The 13,516-nt window shown below is 55.7% G+C and overlaps 3 protein-coding genes across 5 annotated transcripts in view; 1 reads left to right on the top strand and 2 right to left on the bottom strand.

Moving 5' to 3' along the window:
- The window catches only part of Actl6b (actin like 6B), a 30,188-nt gene extending 25,988 nt beyond the window's left edge, over positions 1-4,200 (bottom strand). Inside the window, exon 1 of the mRNA XM_076560195.1 lies at positions 4,086-4,200. The gene's annotated coding sequence lies outside the window, so the exon portion shown is untranslated. The remainder of the gene's footprint in view (positions 1-4,085) is intronic.
- A 2,643-nt stretch (positions 4,201-6,843) lies between these two features.
- On the top strand, positions 6,844-12,272 carry Gnb2 (G protein subunit beta 2). Its single transcript, XM_006971235.4, has 10 exons — positions 6,844-7,287; positions 9,569-9,714; positions 9,987-10,025; positions 10,128-10,234; positions 10,526-10,589; positions 10,667-10,829; positions 10,921-10,987; positions 11,211-11,412; positions 11,495-11,711; positions 11,793-12,272. Exons 2-10 carry the CDS (start codon positions 9,658-9,660, stop codon positions 11,897-11,899), a joined length of 1,023 nt encoding a protein of 340 aa, XP_006971297.1. The 5' UTR covers positions 6,844-7,287; positions 9,569-9,657; the 3' UTR covers positions 11,900-12,272.
- Positions 12,273-12,450: 178 nt separating this feature from the next.
- Positions 12,451-13,516, bottom strand: part of Gigyf1 (GRB10 interacting GYF protein 1) — a 17,249-nt gene continuing 16,183 nt past the window's right edge. For all 3 annotated transcript variants that reach the window (XM_076560182.1, XM_042267957.2, XM_076560186.1), the window contains one exon: positions 12,451-13,516. This exon is cut by the window's right edge and continues 1,187 nt beyond it. The gene's annotated coding sequence lies outside the window, so the exon portion shown is untranslated.

Below are 13,516 nucleotides of genomic sequence, written 5' to 3'. Positions count from 1 at the left end.
CTGTCTCAAAGACACTAAAAAAATTCTCGTGGTTGGGAATATGTCTAGGTGTCTATGAACAGCAGTATGTAGTGTGTGTGTGTGTGTGTGTGTGTGTGTGTGTGTGTGTGTGCGCGCGCGCGCGCGCGCGCGTGCTTGCACTGGGCTCACCTATGCATGTGTATTCCAAATCTGTGGTCTACATTAGGTGGCTTCCTCTATTCCCCCTCCTTTGGTTTGGAGACAGAGCCTCTCACTTGGCTTGGACTTGCTGCTTTAGCTAGGCTGGTTATTCTGCACATCCTCAGGACCTGTCTGTCCCTGTTGCTCAGTGCTGAGGCTGTAGGTGTGTACTGAACGTCATGGCTTTTTTTTAAACATGGTGCTAGACATGCAAACTGCAGTCCTCCTCCCTGCACAGAAACACATGGAGCCATCTCACCAGCTCCTCTACGGAGTGTCTCTTCAAGGAGGGGGGCGGGGCTGACGACAAGCATTTGTTGATTCCCATGATGTGAATACTCCAGCAGAGACTGGCTTCCAGTTCCTACAATCCACAGCGATTCACTGAAGAAGCAGTTAGGGGGTGAGGCGGACAATGGGCTCTCCCGAGCTGGCATGAGCTGGCACAAGCTGACGCCAACACGCCACGGTTCGTGTATCCAAATGCGGATATTCAGCCTGCCATTGGACAGACGCCAAGTCTGCACACTGAGAAGATTCAACTGGGTTTGAGTGCTGTTAGAGGACTAAGTGGGTAAAGAGGCCGAGAAGATGGCACAGTCGGTAAAAACGCCTGACGCAGAAGCGTAAGGACCTGAGTTCACATCCTTAGCACACACAGCGAGACGCCAGGCGTGCTGGCGTGGCAGAACTCAGCACTGGCAGAGGGGACGGCGGATGTCTGGGGTCACTGGCCAGCCAAGCTCATCAGTGGACTCCAGCTTCATTGAGAGAATCCTGTCTCAACAAATAAGAGCGTGATAGAGCGAGATGCCTGGCTTCGACCTGTGGTCTCTATCTACATGCGTGTGTACCTACAACCACACACACACACACACACACACACACACACACACACACACGCACACCAGGAACAAATAATAAATATTCCAAAAGGCAAGACTAATTGGACTCAGTGGGGTGCAGAAAAATAAAAAGGAAAAACATGAAGGTAGAATGGGCGTGCACTGGGGGTGTGTAAGATAGAGGGAAGGCAAGAGTTGGGGTAGATGTGATCAAGATACTTGTATGAAATAGTCTTTGACGAAACAAAAGCTATCCTAAAAATAATAAAAGCAGTAAATTTTTAAATTGGGGTTGGGCTATGAAGATGACTCGGTGGATTTAGGGCACTTACTGGCATCTCGGAGAGCGTGGAACCCACCCGGCAGAAGGAGGGGGCGGATTCCTGCAAGCTGTCCTCTGACCTCCACAGGTGCACACGGCAACCTGTGCCCACACGCACACACTGCACATCATTAACACACACACACACACACACACACACACACACACACACACACAACAATAATAAAACAAAATACAAAATGAAATAACTAAAGTGGGTTTGGGGTGTGTAAGCTGTGTAAGCAGAAGGCAACTGAGAGAGACGAGAAAGATCACATGTGAGTGAGTGAGTGTGTGTGTGTGTGTGTGTGTGTGTGTATGGAGCTGTGTATATGTGCAGATGTGCCCACTCCGTGTGTATGTGTGTGTATGCACACACACAGGTACATAGCATGTATGTGTAGGTCAGAGGACATCTTGCAAGAGTTGGTTCTCTCCTTCCACCATGTGGGTCCCATGGGGCAAAGGGAGGCTTGGCACCAAGTGTCTTCATCCCCTGAGCCATCTTGATGATGTCCCCAAAGGAGGATCTTCATGGAGGGAGGGGGGTGGAATTCAGGTGACATGAAGCAGAAAGAAGGCCTGTTTGTGAGAAGGAAGGTAGGGAAGGGGGGTGGGGTGGGCAAGGGCAGTGGGGGAGGGGATGAACAGAGTGCCATGACGGTGTGTATAAATGTCAGAATGAAACCCATCACTTTGTATGCTAACTTTAAAAATTAACTTAGAATTCATTAAAGGAACAAAAAAAAGCAAGTAATTTCAAGCATTGTTGAGTATGTCTGTAATCCAATATTCAGAAGGCTGAGGCAGGAGGATCAAGAGCTCAAGGCCAGCCTGGGATACATAGTGAATCCCTATTCAAAAAAACCCAATATATATGAAAAAAAAAAGCCCTAAAGTAAGTGAATAAGTAGAATGAAAAGTAAGCATCAGCTTGGGATATTATCCAGTGGCAGGGCACTCGCCTGAAGCCCTGGGTCTGATCCCCGTCTCCTTTGCCAAAACCCACAGCAGACATTTGACTCTCCAGGATCTTCCCATGCTGCTCCATCCTTCATGACTTCCCTAGGCCTCTATTTCCAAAGCCTCAGCCACTCAGGCCTCCAACTGCCTCACTGCCCACACGTCCTCACGTCACTTACGTGCGTTTTCCTGGGTACGGAGGAACAAAACATCTACTATAGAAACAAGCCCACCCAAGGTGCTGGGAAGACAGCCCCCATAGTAAGCACATGGACATGAGTTTCATGTGTAAAAGCCATGTGAAATAGCAGGGCATGGTGGTTTGTCTAAAATCTTGGTATTGGAGCGCCTGAGGCTCTGGGCAGCCAGCCTTACTGATTCGGTGAGTTTCAGGTCAGTGAGAGACAAGCTGGAGGCTTGGGAGAGAAGTTGTTGGGGAAGATCACTTGCTATGAAAGCATGATGACCTGAATTTGAAACTTAAGCACCCATGGAAAAAGATGGGCGTGTCCATGCACCTCTAGCCCCAGCCCTGTGGGAGACAGAGATGTGAAGACCTCTGAGGCTTGCTGGCTGCCAGCCTAGCTCTAGGTTCAGTGGGAGACCCCGCCTCAAGGGGAGAAGGTGGTGAATGATAGAGCAGGACCCCCAACACCGCTCTGGCCTCCATGGGTACACCAGCACCAGGACACACACGCACCCCCAAAAAGAAAAGGATGAAACAAACGTGGATGGTGTTCCTAAGGAACAACACCCGAGCTCTTCACGGATCTGTACACGCGTGCATGTCCCTCTGTACCCACATACCCACCCCCATACACATAGGAACTTAGAAAGAAGCCACTTGGGCCAGGTGCAGTGGCACACACCTTTCATCGCAGCACTCAGGAGCCAGAGGCAAGAGGATCTCTGTGAGTTTGAGGCCAGCCAGGTCTATAGTTTGATAAACTGGCGAGTTTATATGAATTTACTGGGGAGAATGAGTATCACCTCTCAAAAGTTACATCCCTGGAGCTCGCTGCCCAGCCTTCAGGCAGCTCCACCAGAGAGTCTCGTTTCCCCAGCAGTTATGAGCTGCTTATATAAGCTTGGGGGAGGGGCCCTGTGGGACGTGTAATGTCGGTAAGTGCGCTGAGCCTTGCAGGTTTCCTTATGATCCTCCCGCCTCACTCCTGCCAGGAAGGCTTCCATGTGGAGGACGCAGCTAGGCACAGTTACTCTCTCAGCCTCCTCTCAGCGCCTTGCACATGGTCTAGCGAGGCTCCCAGTGGTCTCTGTGCTGCTCAGCCCGGTGCACACACCTCAGAGCAGTCTTGGTTCATCTATCTGTGGCACGGAACGGCTGTTCTTCCGCATTGCCTATTGAGAAAATTTTGGATTCCGGAACCCCACATTCTCCCGAGTTTCCCTGCATCTCTCTGGCTTCCTGCTTTGGCAGTTTGGAGAATGGCTGACCTCTAAATGTTGGAGTTCCTTAGAGGTTGGTCTTTGGCCATTTTTGTCTTTTCCCTGAGCCTTTTTTTAATGACGTCATCTGCTTGAATGTGCCACTCACTCTTAAGGCTCCATTCCAAGCAGGATTTCTGTGTTGAGTCCCAGACCAGCTTCTACACCACACAGTGAACATTTCTCTCTGTGCCTCAGATCTAAAACTTCTACCTTCCTCCTCAAGTGTCTCCTCTCTCAAATATATTGTGTCCCCAGCACAGTGAGGGAAGGGAATCGATAAAAACTGAGCACCAGGGGATGTCTGTATGAAGACGAAGTAATGGAATCCATCTCTATGTACATACCTTCAGGCCGTGTGGTTGACAGCTCGATGGGAGTTAGAGGATCACCTGGGAGACAGGCTTCTAGGTGTGTCTGCCAGGGTGTTTCCCGAAAGATTTAGTGGAGGTGGGAAGGCCCACTTTAGTGTGGGCGGTATCACGGCATCACAGCGTCAACTGAAGGCCTGGACTGAATAAAAAGGAGAAAGCGAGCGAGCATCAGTGTTCATGCGCTCTGCTTCCTGGCTGTCCGTAAACAGTGTGACCAGTTCCTCGCGGCCCTGCCATGAAGCTTTTCCCGTCGTGGTAGACTGTGTCCCCTCACACTGCAAGCCCAAATAAACCCTTCCTTCCTTAAGTTGCTTCCGGCGAAGCAGCTGATGCTGGGCATCGACACTGACTTTCCTTCCCATGCTCACCGCTGTCTTCCTCCTCTGTCGACCACAGTCTCCCTGAAAGGTGAGGGCCGCACTCTCAGTGCCTGCGACAGAGCCTCCAGGACTCAGGACGTCGCCAGGGCTCAGGAAATATTGGCTCAGTGAGCTAAAACAGGGAAGCCTATTATCGTAGAAATCAGCACCAGAGGCGGCAGCTCTGCAGAGGCTGGCGCTAGGCAGCGAGTTCACTTAAGGGGTCTCCAGGAAGTCACTTTGCCCCTTTGGACTTTAAGACAATGGGAGTAAACAACCTAGAAGGTCCTTTCCAAATTCCAATGCTGACTCTATTACCTATATACATCATAGAATTCACAAGTGCACATATGTGCAATCTGTGATAATGAATGTTGCTAAAACAAATAAACAAACAAAAACAGAAGCTGGTGCACGATTTTAATCCCAGCACAAGGGAGGCAGAGGCAGGAGATATCTGAGTTCAAGGCCAACCTGGTCTACAGAGCAGAGTTCCAGGACAGCCAGAGCTACACAGAGAAACCTTGTCTTTAAAAAAACAAACAAGAAAAAACAAAAAACTGAATGACTAGTGTTGCTTCTTTGTTTTGTTTTATGTCCTGTGTTTTTGAGACAGGGTGTTGCTATGTAGGTCTGGAGTTACAAGTGTGGGCAACCGCTTCTGATGACTAGGTGGTTTAAGTGGGTAGTGGTGGATGGTGTCTTCCTCAATTACTCTGAACCTTACGTTTATTTTATTTTATGTGTATGCATTTTTTGCTTGTACATATGTGTGTGCCTTGTATGTGAACCTGATGTACCAGAAGAGGGCATTTGATTCCCTGGAACTGGAGTTACAGAAGGTTTTGAGCCACCATGGAAGTCCTGGCAACTGACCCCGGGACCTCTGGAAGAGCAGTAAGTGCTCTTAGCTGCGGAACCACCTCTCCAGCTCCCACCTTGATTTTTGAGACAAGATATCTCACTGAACCTTGAACTCACTGATTAAATGAGTCTGGCTGTCCAGCAACCCCTCAGGTTTGCCCCAAGTTTCAGTTTCCGTCTCCCAGATGTTGGGACTGTAGGCATGATCATTGTGCCTGGATTTTTTTTTTTTTTTTTTCAAGACAGGGTTTCTCTGTGTAGCTTTGGAGCCTATTCTGGAGCTCACTCTGTAGCCGGGGCTGGCCTCGAACTCACAGAGATCCGCCTGCCTCTGCCTCCTGAGTGCCAGGATTAAATGTGCGCCACCACTGCCTGAACTGTATTTTTTTTTAACATGTTTTTGGGGATCAAACTCGGGTCCTCATGTTTGCATGGCAAGAACTTTGCTGACTGAGCCCTCTCCCAAGTCTCCCCCCACCACACACTGTTTGAGGCAGGGTCTCATGTAGCCCAGCCTGGCCTCCAGCTCAACATGCAGGTAAAGATGAATGTGAACTCTGGATTCTTCTGTCTTTATAAGTGTCCACGAAATCCACCACACTCTATTTCGAATAGTTTGTTTTGATCCACTCAACTATGAGGACTGTCCGAAGGCCATACGGCAACTTGAATTTTCCCCACTTTCACTATCTACGGTGATCGGTCTCCCAACAATCCTGGAGACTTGAGGATAATCGTCAATGCACTCATTGAACAGGTTTGGGAACCAAGCCTCAATCTTTTATTGTGCTCTCTCGGTGGAGGCGCTCCACGATGTAGTTTCCTTCAACGGCTGCACAGTCAAGTTACGAAAGCTGCCTGAGATCGCGATCTCAATTGATCCGTAAACAGTATCGTGAGGATTAATAAGCAAAGTATATAGGCTGGAGAGGGGGTTCCGTGGATAGAACCTTTGCCTAGCATTCTGGAAGCCCAGAGTTCCACCCTGCATAAACCAGGCACAGAGGTGCATACATTCTAATCCCAGCACTGGGGAGGCAGAAGCAGGCACGGAGGTGCATACATTCTACTTGAGAGGTAGAAGCAGGGGGATTTAATAGATCAGGGTCATCCTTGGCTATGTGTAGTGGGCTCACGATACAAAACAAAACCCTTTAGCCGTGCAAATCAATGAATATGAACTGTTATTGCTGCGGTGCGAGGCCTAGTCTAGGAGCCTACAACCCCCCACAGGGCTGCGCTGAAGAACTGTTTGGGTGTTACTCCCTCTAACTGCATTTTCTGGGCTCCTAGCGGTCACCCACCGCTGTCTTTTTTTGCCCCTCTGTCCTACACGGGTTTGGACTCCTCTAGCTCCGCCTCCGGGAAGGGGGCGTGGCCTCACGCAGAGGGGCGTGGCCAAGCCGAGAACTGGGCCTTCGAGCCTCCAGTCTGGAGCCGCCCAATGTCGGGGGGTGGGGGGAGTGAGAGGGGGGGCGGAGGAAGACTGGAAGGAGGTCGGTCACGTGACCGGAGAGGGGGGGTTCACCCTCCCCTATGCCTCTACCACCTCTGCCGTCCCTGGGGAGGACGGTCTTTGCCCCTTTTGCAGGAAGTCAGCTTACTTACCGTGGTCCGGGCTGAGCTGGAAAACCTCGGCGCGGTGCTCTTCCCGTGCCGGAGTCCGTGCGCGCCCCTGCCGCGGCGCGGTCGCCTCCCCGCTCCCCCCCCCCCCCGCACTCGGGCAGTTGGTCTCGCCCAGCCTGGCCCTGGGCGCGGCGGCGGCGGCCGCGTCACTGGCGGGCGGGATCCCTCCGCTCTGGGGAGAGCTGCGCTGGACGGTTGAGTTGGGGTGACTGAGGAAATCCATCCGCGTCGCCGCCGCCGCCGCCGCCGCCGCCTCCGCCGCGGAGGAAGACAGGACCGCCCGCGCTCCTGCAAGCGACCCCTTGGCAGAGTCCCGCCACCCCCAGGTACCTCCGCTGACAAAAGGAGTCCTCCTCGCCCCCAGCCCCAAATTCCCACGGGTGTGTGCGCGGCAGGGGGAAGCCCCCGTCCCTTCCGTCTCCCGGGTTTGGCTCTTGGGAAGCGGACGTAACTCCCCAGACCTCCCCTCCCTTCCTCTGGCCCGGTCGCTTCCGAACCCGGAAGGGGAACTGGGGGGGACCCTCGGCTTCAATAATGCATGCGTTCCCTGCGGTATCAGTGGCAAATTTTTTTTATTTGACCCTAAACCCCCATCCCAGCCCCGCCTGCCTCTTGCTCCCTTCATAGCTGGGGGGCTAGATTCCGGGTTTTTTCTCGGTCCTGTCCCGCCCCCTTGCCCCACCACCACCCTGCTGCCTGCCCCTGGGTAGCAGCCCTCGTGCCCACTCGTTTCCAAGCCCTGCTTGTGTTGGACGTGCAGAACTCCGGAATCCTAGGAGATACAGCCAAGGCCTCAAGGCCACCCTTGCCTTCGTCTCCACCCTGCCGTCTGTCCCTTGATTTGGGCTCTGGCTGTGTTTTTTTCTTTCTTTTTTTCCCCGAGTCCCCTACCCCACCCTGGAGATCTCAGCACCTTTTTCTTTTTACAAATCCCTACCCCACGTCTAGCTCCTAGTCGCCTGTCCCCTTTGCCCAGCCTTCTTTTGGGCAAAATGGAGGTCCTGGCCCACTGCACTTCCCAGCACAGCACCAGCCTGCGCCTTCCAGCTGCCAGATCTGAGGACCCTTCCTGGTCTCCTCTCACACCTGCGGAGGCGGTGGCACACCCCCCCCCTTATTTTGTTTGGGGGCTGTGGTGGTTTTATTCCTAGAATCTAGGAGCTGCTGAGGTTGTCTTGGAGGAGAAGGGAATCTTAGGGCATGGCCCCCGACCCAGTGGCTTCTTCCTGGCCTGTTTTCCCTCTGCCCCAGGCCTGTGTCATTGCGGCTAGACCTGGGCTGCTGGACGCTGGGAGGAAGGAGCGTCTGTCCACAGCTGGAGTGGGGTGGTGCCGGTGTCGTTGCCCGCTCCCCTCTCATTGTGGAGGGGCATCCCCTGGCGCTGGCGCAGAAAGCTGAACTCAGAGGGGGAAATGTCGCTGGGGAAGAGGAACGCCCAGTGGCTGGGGGAAGTGGGAGCTGGGTGGGGGACGCCTGGGTCGCCAGAGTGCAGTGTGCACGGCCAGATCGCACAGGTGTCCCGGGGAAGGCAGGACGTCGGAGGCTGGAGCGGTGCCAGCTAGGCCTCGGGGGCTCCTGGGCGTAGAGCTGGGCTCTTGGGGTGCCTAGGGGCATCGGGCCAAGCCGTCTGGGGCCGCTTGCCGGCGCCTGGGAGAGAACAGCTCCGCGCCCCGGGGGCCGAGGGCCTCTCTCCGGAGCCCTAATTACTTCTGAGCGGCTCCCACGGGCTTTGTGCGGGCGCGGCGGGGCGGGCGACCTCGGCGCTGGAGGGAGCAGGCTGCTTGGGGGCTTGCCTGCCCCGCTGCCCTCAGCGGCTAATGGGGTGCAGCCGGCCCGGAATGGGGATTATCCCGGGTTGAGCCGTCCCGAACCTATTAGCGCTCAATCGGCTTTTCCCAAATCCTGTAAACAGCCACCCTGGCCTGTTCTGGGGAAGAGGCGGGAGACTAGGTCGGGCGGGGGCGATGGGGGCCGGGGGTGGGGTCACCCACCCTACAGGTCTCTGCCGCGGATGCGGTTGCCTTGGCAACGAGGCTAGGGTGGGGGCCCTTCACCAATGAGGTGCTCTCAGTCCGGGTGACGGTTGCCTAGGCAACCCCACGAACAGCCTAGCTTCTCCCCTCAGCCCCCCCCCCCATCACCACCTCTGTCTTAGCTGGGGGTGTGTGTGGAGGGTGTGCGGTGTGTGGGGGTGCATTTAAAGAGGCACCGCCCCTTTTTAAAATTAGGTGCTGGGAGGGCGGCGCCTTGTGCGGGCTGGGGCGGACGCCAGGTCTGTTTTTGAAGGGACTCCCCCCCCCCCCATCCCCAGTTCCTGCCGCCCGAGTGTCCCGCCCGGGCTGCTGTCCGAGGGAGGGGTTTCCCCCGTTCTTCCTCTTGTACTTCCCACTCCATTTCCGGGGGCCCGGGAGGAAGATTGGGGAAGTCGTCTGTTCCTCGGCAACGTCTCTCGGGTGCCGGAGACCCCAATCCTGCCCCGGGTACCGCGTCCTCTGCTCCCCCTGCCCAGCTGACCCCTTCCGGGCCGCCGGCTCCCACCCCGCCTTTCCCTGCTGCTTCCCGGGCGGTCTCGGGGCCTGACGTCAGCCTTGCATCCCCCCCTCCCAGGCCTCGGGCCAGCGGCCAGGAGCTGCCTCCCCCAGCCCCCGTCCCGCGGCCCCCAGCCGCCCCCAACCCCGCCCCACGGGCCCGGCGCCATGAGTGAGCTGGAGCAACTGAGACAGGAGGCCGAGCAGCTCCGGAACCAGATCCGGGTGAGGGCCTGGCGGCTGTGATGGGGAGGCCGAGCCCGGCCAGGCGTGGCTTGAGTGTGCTTTGACCTGAGCAGAGTGGGTTGTCTGGGGCCGGGGTGGGTGGGTGGGGGTGTGTGTAGGTGCGCGCGTGTGTTCTGCAGGGTGAGAGGAGAAAGGGGGTGCTAATCTCCCCAAGTCTCCGCTTCATCCTCCCTTGTCTCTGCCTTCTCTGCTTTCTTTACGCCTTCCTCACCGCCCTCCTTCCGGTCTCCTGCTCTGCCCATCGCTTGCAGGACGCCAGAAAAGCATGCGGGGATTCCACACTGACCCAGGTGAGGTGACTGCAGAGCCTCTGGGGAGCACCGGAGGGAGGGCATTGGATGGGCGTCTGTCGCTTGGGTCTCCTCGTGCCATGGGTCTCTCCGTTGTTCCAGATCACAGCTGGGCTGGACCCAGTGGGGAGAATTCAGATGAGAACACGGAGGACCCTCCGTGGACACCTGGCAAAAATCTATGCCATGCACTGGGGGACAGACTCAAGGTGCGTGGGTGGCCCCTGCTTTAGTGCCCCTAGGCTCGGGGGTGATTTTATATAATGGGTAGAATGGTGGCACAGGATGTGAGGGGACGTCCCCTCACCCCAAGTCTGGTGGGGGACCTTTGTCAGTAGGTTTGGGAATATTGATTCCCAGGATCCCTAGTGGACCAGAGATGCAGGTTATACTGAGGATTTGGGGGGATGTCTGAAGAGCGTCTCTAGATGGGAAGGGATAGGGGCCGGGGGCTGGGTGCTGTCCTCACCCTGACCTGTCTGTATCCGCCTGCCCACCAGGCTGCTGGTCAGCGCCTCCCAGGATGGAAAGCTCATCATATGGGACAGCTACACCACCAACAAGGTAAAGCTGGCACTCAGTGGGCAGGTTAGGGCTGCCAGTCCCTGGCTGGCTCTTAACTAGGTGTTGCTCTCCTCTAGGTCCACGCTATCCCTCTGCGCTCCTCCTGGGTCATGACCTGTGCCTACGCCCCGTCTGGGAACTTTGTAGCCTGTGGGGGTTTGGACAACATCTGCTCCATCTATAGCCTCAAGACCCGAGAGGGCAACGTCAGGGTCAGCAGAGAACTGCCTGGCCACACTGGTGAGTGCAGCCTGAAAGGCAAGGACGTGGTCTGGGAGGGGAGGGCGTGCACCGGTCTCTGAAATGTCTGACCACAACCTCCTTTCCCAAGGGTACCTTTCATGCTGCCGCTTCCTGGACGACAACCAAATCATCACCAGCTCTGGGGATACCACCTGGTGAGGCTCTGACAGGCTGGGTTCCCTGCCTTGGGTGATCCAGAGCCCAGCAGGTGGCACATTCCTGAGCACCTAGTCCTCCCCCGGGTAGGGGCCAAGTGGCTCCCCCACCACTTACGGCCCCAGGCCTTCTTTCTAGACAGTCCTGTCAGGACCTCGTGGGGTGGGAGAGCCAGGGATTCTGTCCAGCTCCTTTCTGATCATTCTTCCGATGTCTCTCCAGTGCCCTGTGGGACATTGAGACAGGCCAGCAGACGGTGGGTTTTGCTGGACACAGTGGGGATGTGATGTCCCTGTCACTGGCCCCCGATGGCCGTACCTTTGTGTCAGGCGCCTGTGACGCCTCCATCAAGCTGTGGGATGTTCGGGATTCCATGTGCCGACAGACATTCATAGGTCATGAATCTGACATCAATGCCGTGGCTGTAAGTTGGGAGAATGGTGGACAGCCCCGCACTCTGTGGCCCTGGCCCCACACCCTCATGGTCACCGGCCCAAATCTTGCAGTTCTTCCCCAATGGTTATGCCTTCACCACGGGATCAGATGACGCCACATGTCGCCTGTTTGACCTGCGGGCCGATCAGGAGCTGCTCATGTATTCCCATGACAACATCATCTGCGGCATCACCTCGGTTGCCTTCTCGCGCAGTGGACGGCTGCTGCTCGCGGGCTATGACGACTTCAACTGCAACATCTGGGATGCCATGAAGGGTGACCGTGCAGGTGAGGCTTGTGTTGGGGCCCTCAGAGGGGAGAGGCAGAAAGTGTGGGCCAGACTAGTCCCCATGTCCTTCTCTTCTCTAGGTGTCCTCGCTGGCCACGATAACCGTGTGAGCTGCCTTGGGGTCACAGATGATGGGATGGCTGTGGCCACAGGCTCCTGGGACTCCTTCCTCAAGATCTGGAACTAACCACCCCAACCCCAGATGGGCCTAGGCAGGGAGCATCCCTGCCCATGCCCACACTACAGGCCCAGGGCTTTGCAGCTGGGTACACATGCCAAGCCTCCCTCCCTGGGCTACAGGGCCTTGGGTCCTGCTCCTATACCCAGGTTTGGTTCCTCCCGGGGGGGCCCCCCACTGTGGAGATAAAAGTCGGGATGGAATGGGGGAAGAGGAAGGGCAGGAAAGCCCTCAACCTTTGCTGCCCTGGGGCTGGGGCCTCACCCCTCTGGAGGGCCAGAGGCAAGAGGTGGAAACTCCAGGGGCTGGCTTTTTTAACTGGTTTTATTTTAATTTTTATTATATTTTCAGTTTTTCCATAAAGGAACCACTTCCAACTCTGTACCTAGTCTCCTTGCTTGCTGTTCCCGTCCCCCACAAAGCAGACAGGCAGTGGGTGTGAGGTTCCTCCAGGCTATAGAGGAGGGTACCCGAGGCCAGCAGTTCCCAGAGGTGTACAGCCCTCCCCGACTGCCCTTGCCCCAGCTCAGTACCATGAAAAAGCCAGCAGACAGGTGGACTGGGGGAACACACCGAGTTTTATTGGGAGTATTTACAAGGGTGGGCAGAAGGGAAGTCACATGGGGTAGAGGTAGGGTAAACTGGGGCACACAGGACACCTACACTACCCTGAACCCCAGGAGGGCGTGAGCAGCTAGGGCCCTGTAAGACTGGACGGGGAAGGGTGAAGATGGGGTGGGGTGTCTGAGTCCCTGGGCTAGGGGCTCAGGACTTGTAAACATTGACCACTCTCAGAGGGGATGGGGTGGGAGAGGGCTCCCCCTACACTTCCTCAGGGTTAAGGCCTCTCCAGGCTCATGGGCCCCCAAGTTCAAAGTCTCTTTAGCTGGGGGGAGGGGTAGGAAGAGACAAGTGCCTCCCTTCCCCTGCATTGGCTGTGGCAGGGGCAGGTAGGTTACATTCAGTCACAACAGGAGTCTCTCCCACCCCTCCAATGCCACCATAATGGCAAGAGGGGCGGGGAGCTGGGGGGCCAGCAGCAGCAAGACGTTTCCCCCTGGCCCATCACCCCCTTATTGCTTTAGAGAGAATATTGTCTTTTCACAGACGCTAACACTGTCAAAACCAGGGAGAAGTAGGTGGAGGGCCTTCCACCCAGAGGCCAGCCTTATCCCCACACTGACCCAGTTGCCACTTTGGTGCAAAAAAAAAAAAAAAAAAGAACAACAAAAAAACAAAAAAGCAAAGTCGAAACCAAAGGTCATCTCTGGAGACAGATGGGAAAGAAGAAGAAACGGGGGCCATTCCCCACTTCCCCAGGCCAGAAAAGAGAAATACATTCATGGGGGGGCAGTGGCATCTCGCCCTAATACTGCGTTCTGAGCAATGAGGTCGATGGGAGAACTCACTATAACGTAAGAGCGTATTTTAGAAAGAAAGCAAGCCAACAACAACAGACATGAGCCCAGGCAGGGACGGGGCAGGAGTGAAGTCAGTGAGCAACAGGCAAGGCAGCCCCAGCCTGGACCTGGGCGCGGGCCTCCAGCTCCACCCCTGATGTGACAAACACAGCAAGGAGAGGGCTGCTGGCCCTCTCCCTTTTGGTCAATGGAGGGGTCGGGTGCC

The sequence above is a fragment of the Peromyscus maniculatus genome, chromosome 23 (genome assembly GCF_049852395.1).
Source record: "Peromyscus maniculatus bairdii isolate BWxNUB_F1_BW_parent chromosome 23, HU_Pman_BW_mat_3.1, whole genome shotgun sequence".
NCBI lineage: Eukaryota > Metazoa > Chordata > Mammalia > Rodentia > Cricetidae > Peromyscus > Peromyscus maniculatus.
The sequence above is the reverse complement of the archived record's forward strand: the minus strand, read 5'-3'. Positions and strand labels throughout refer to the sequence as shown.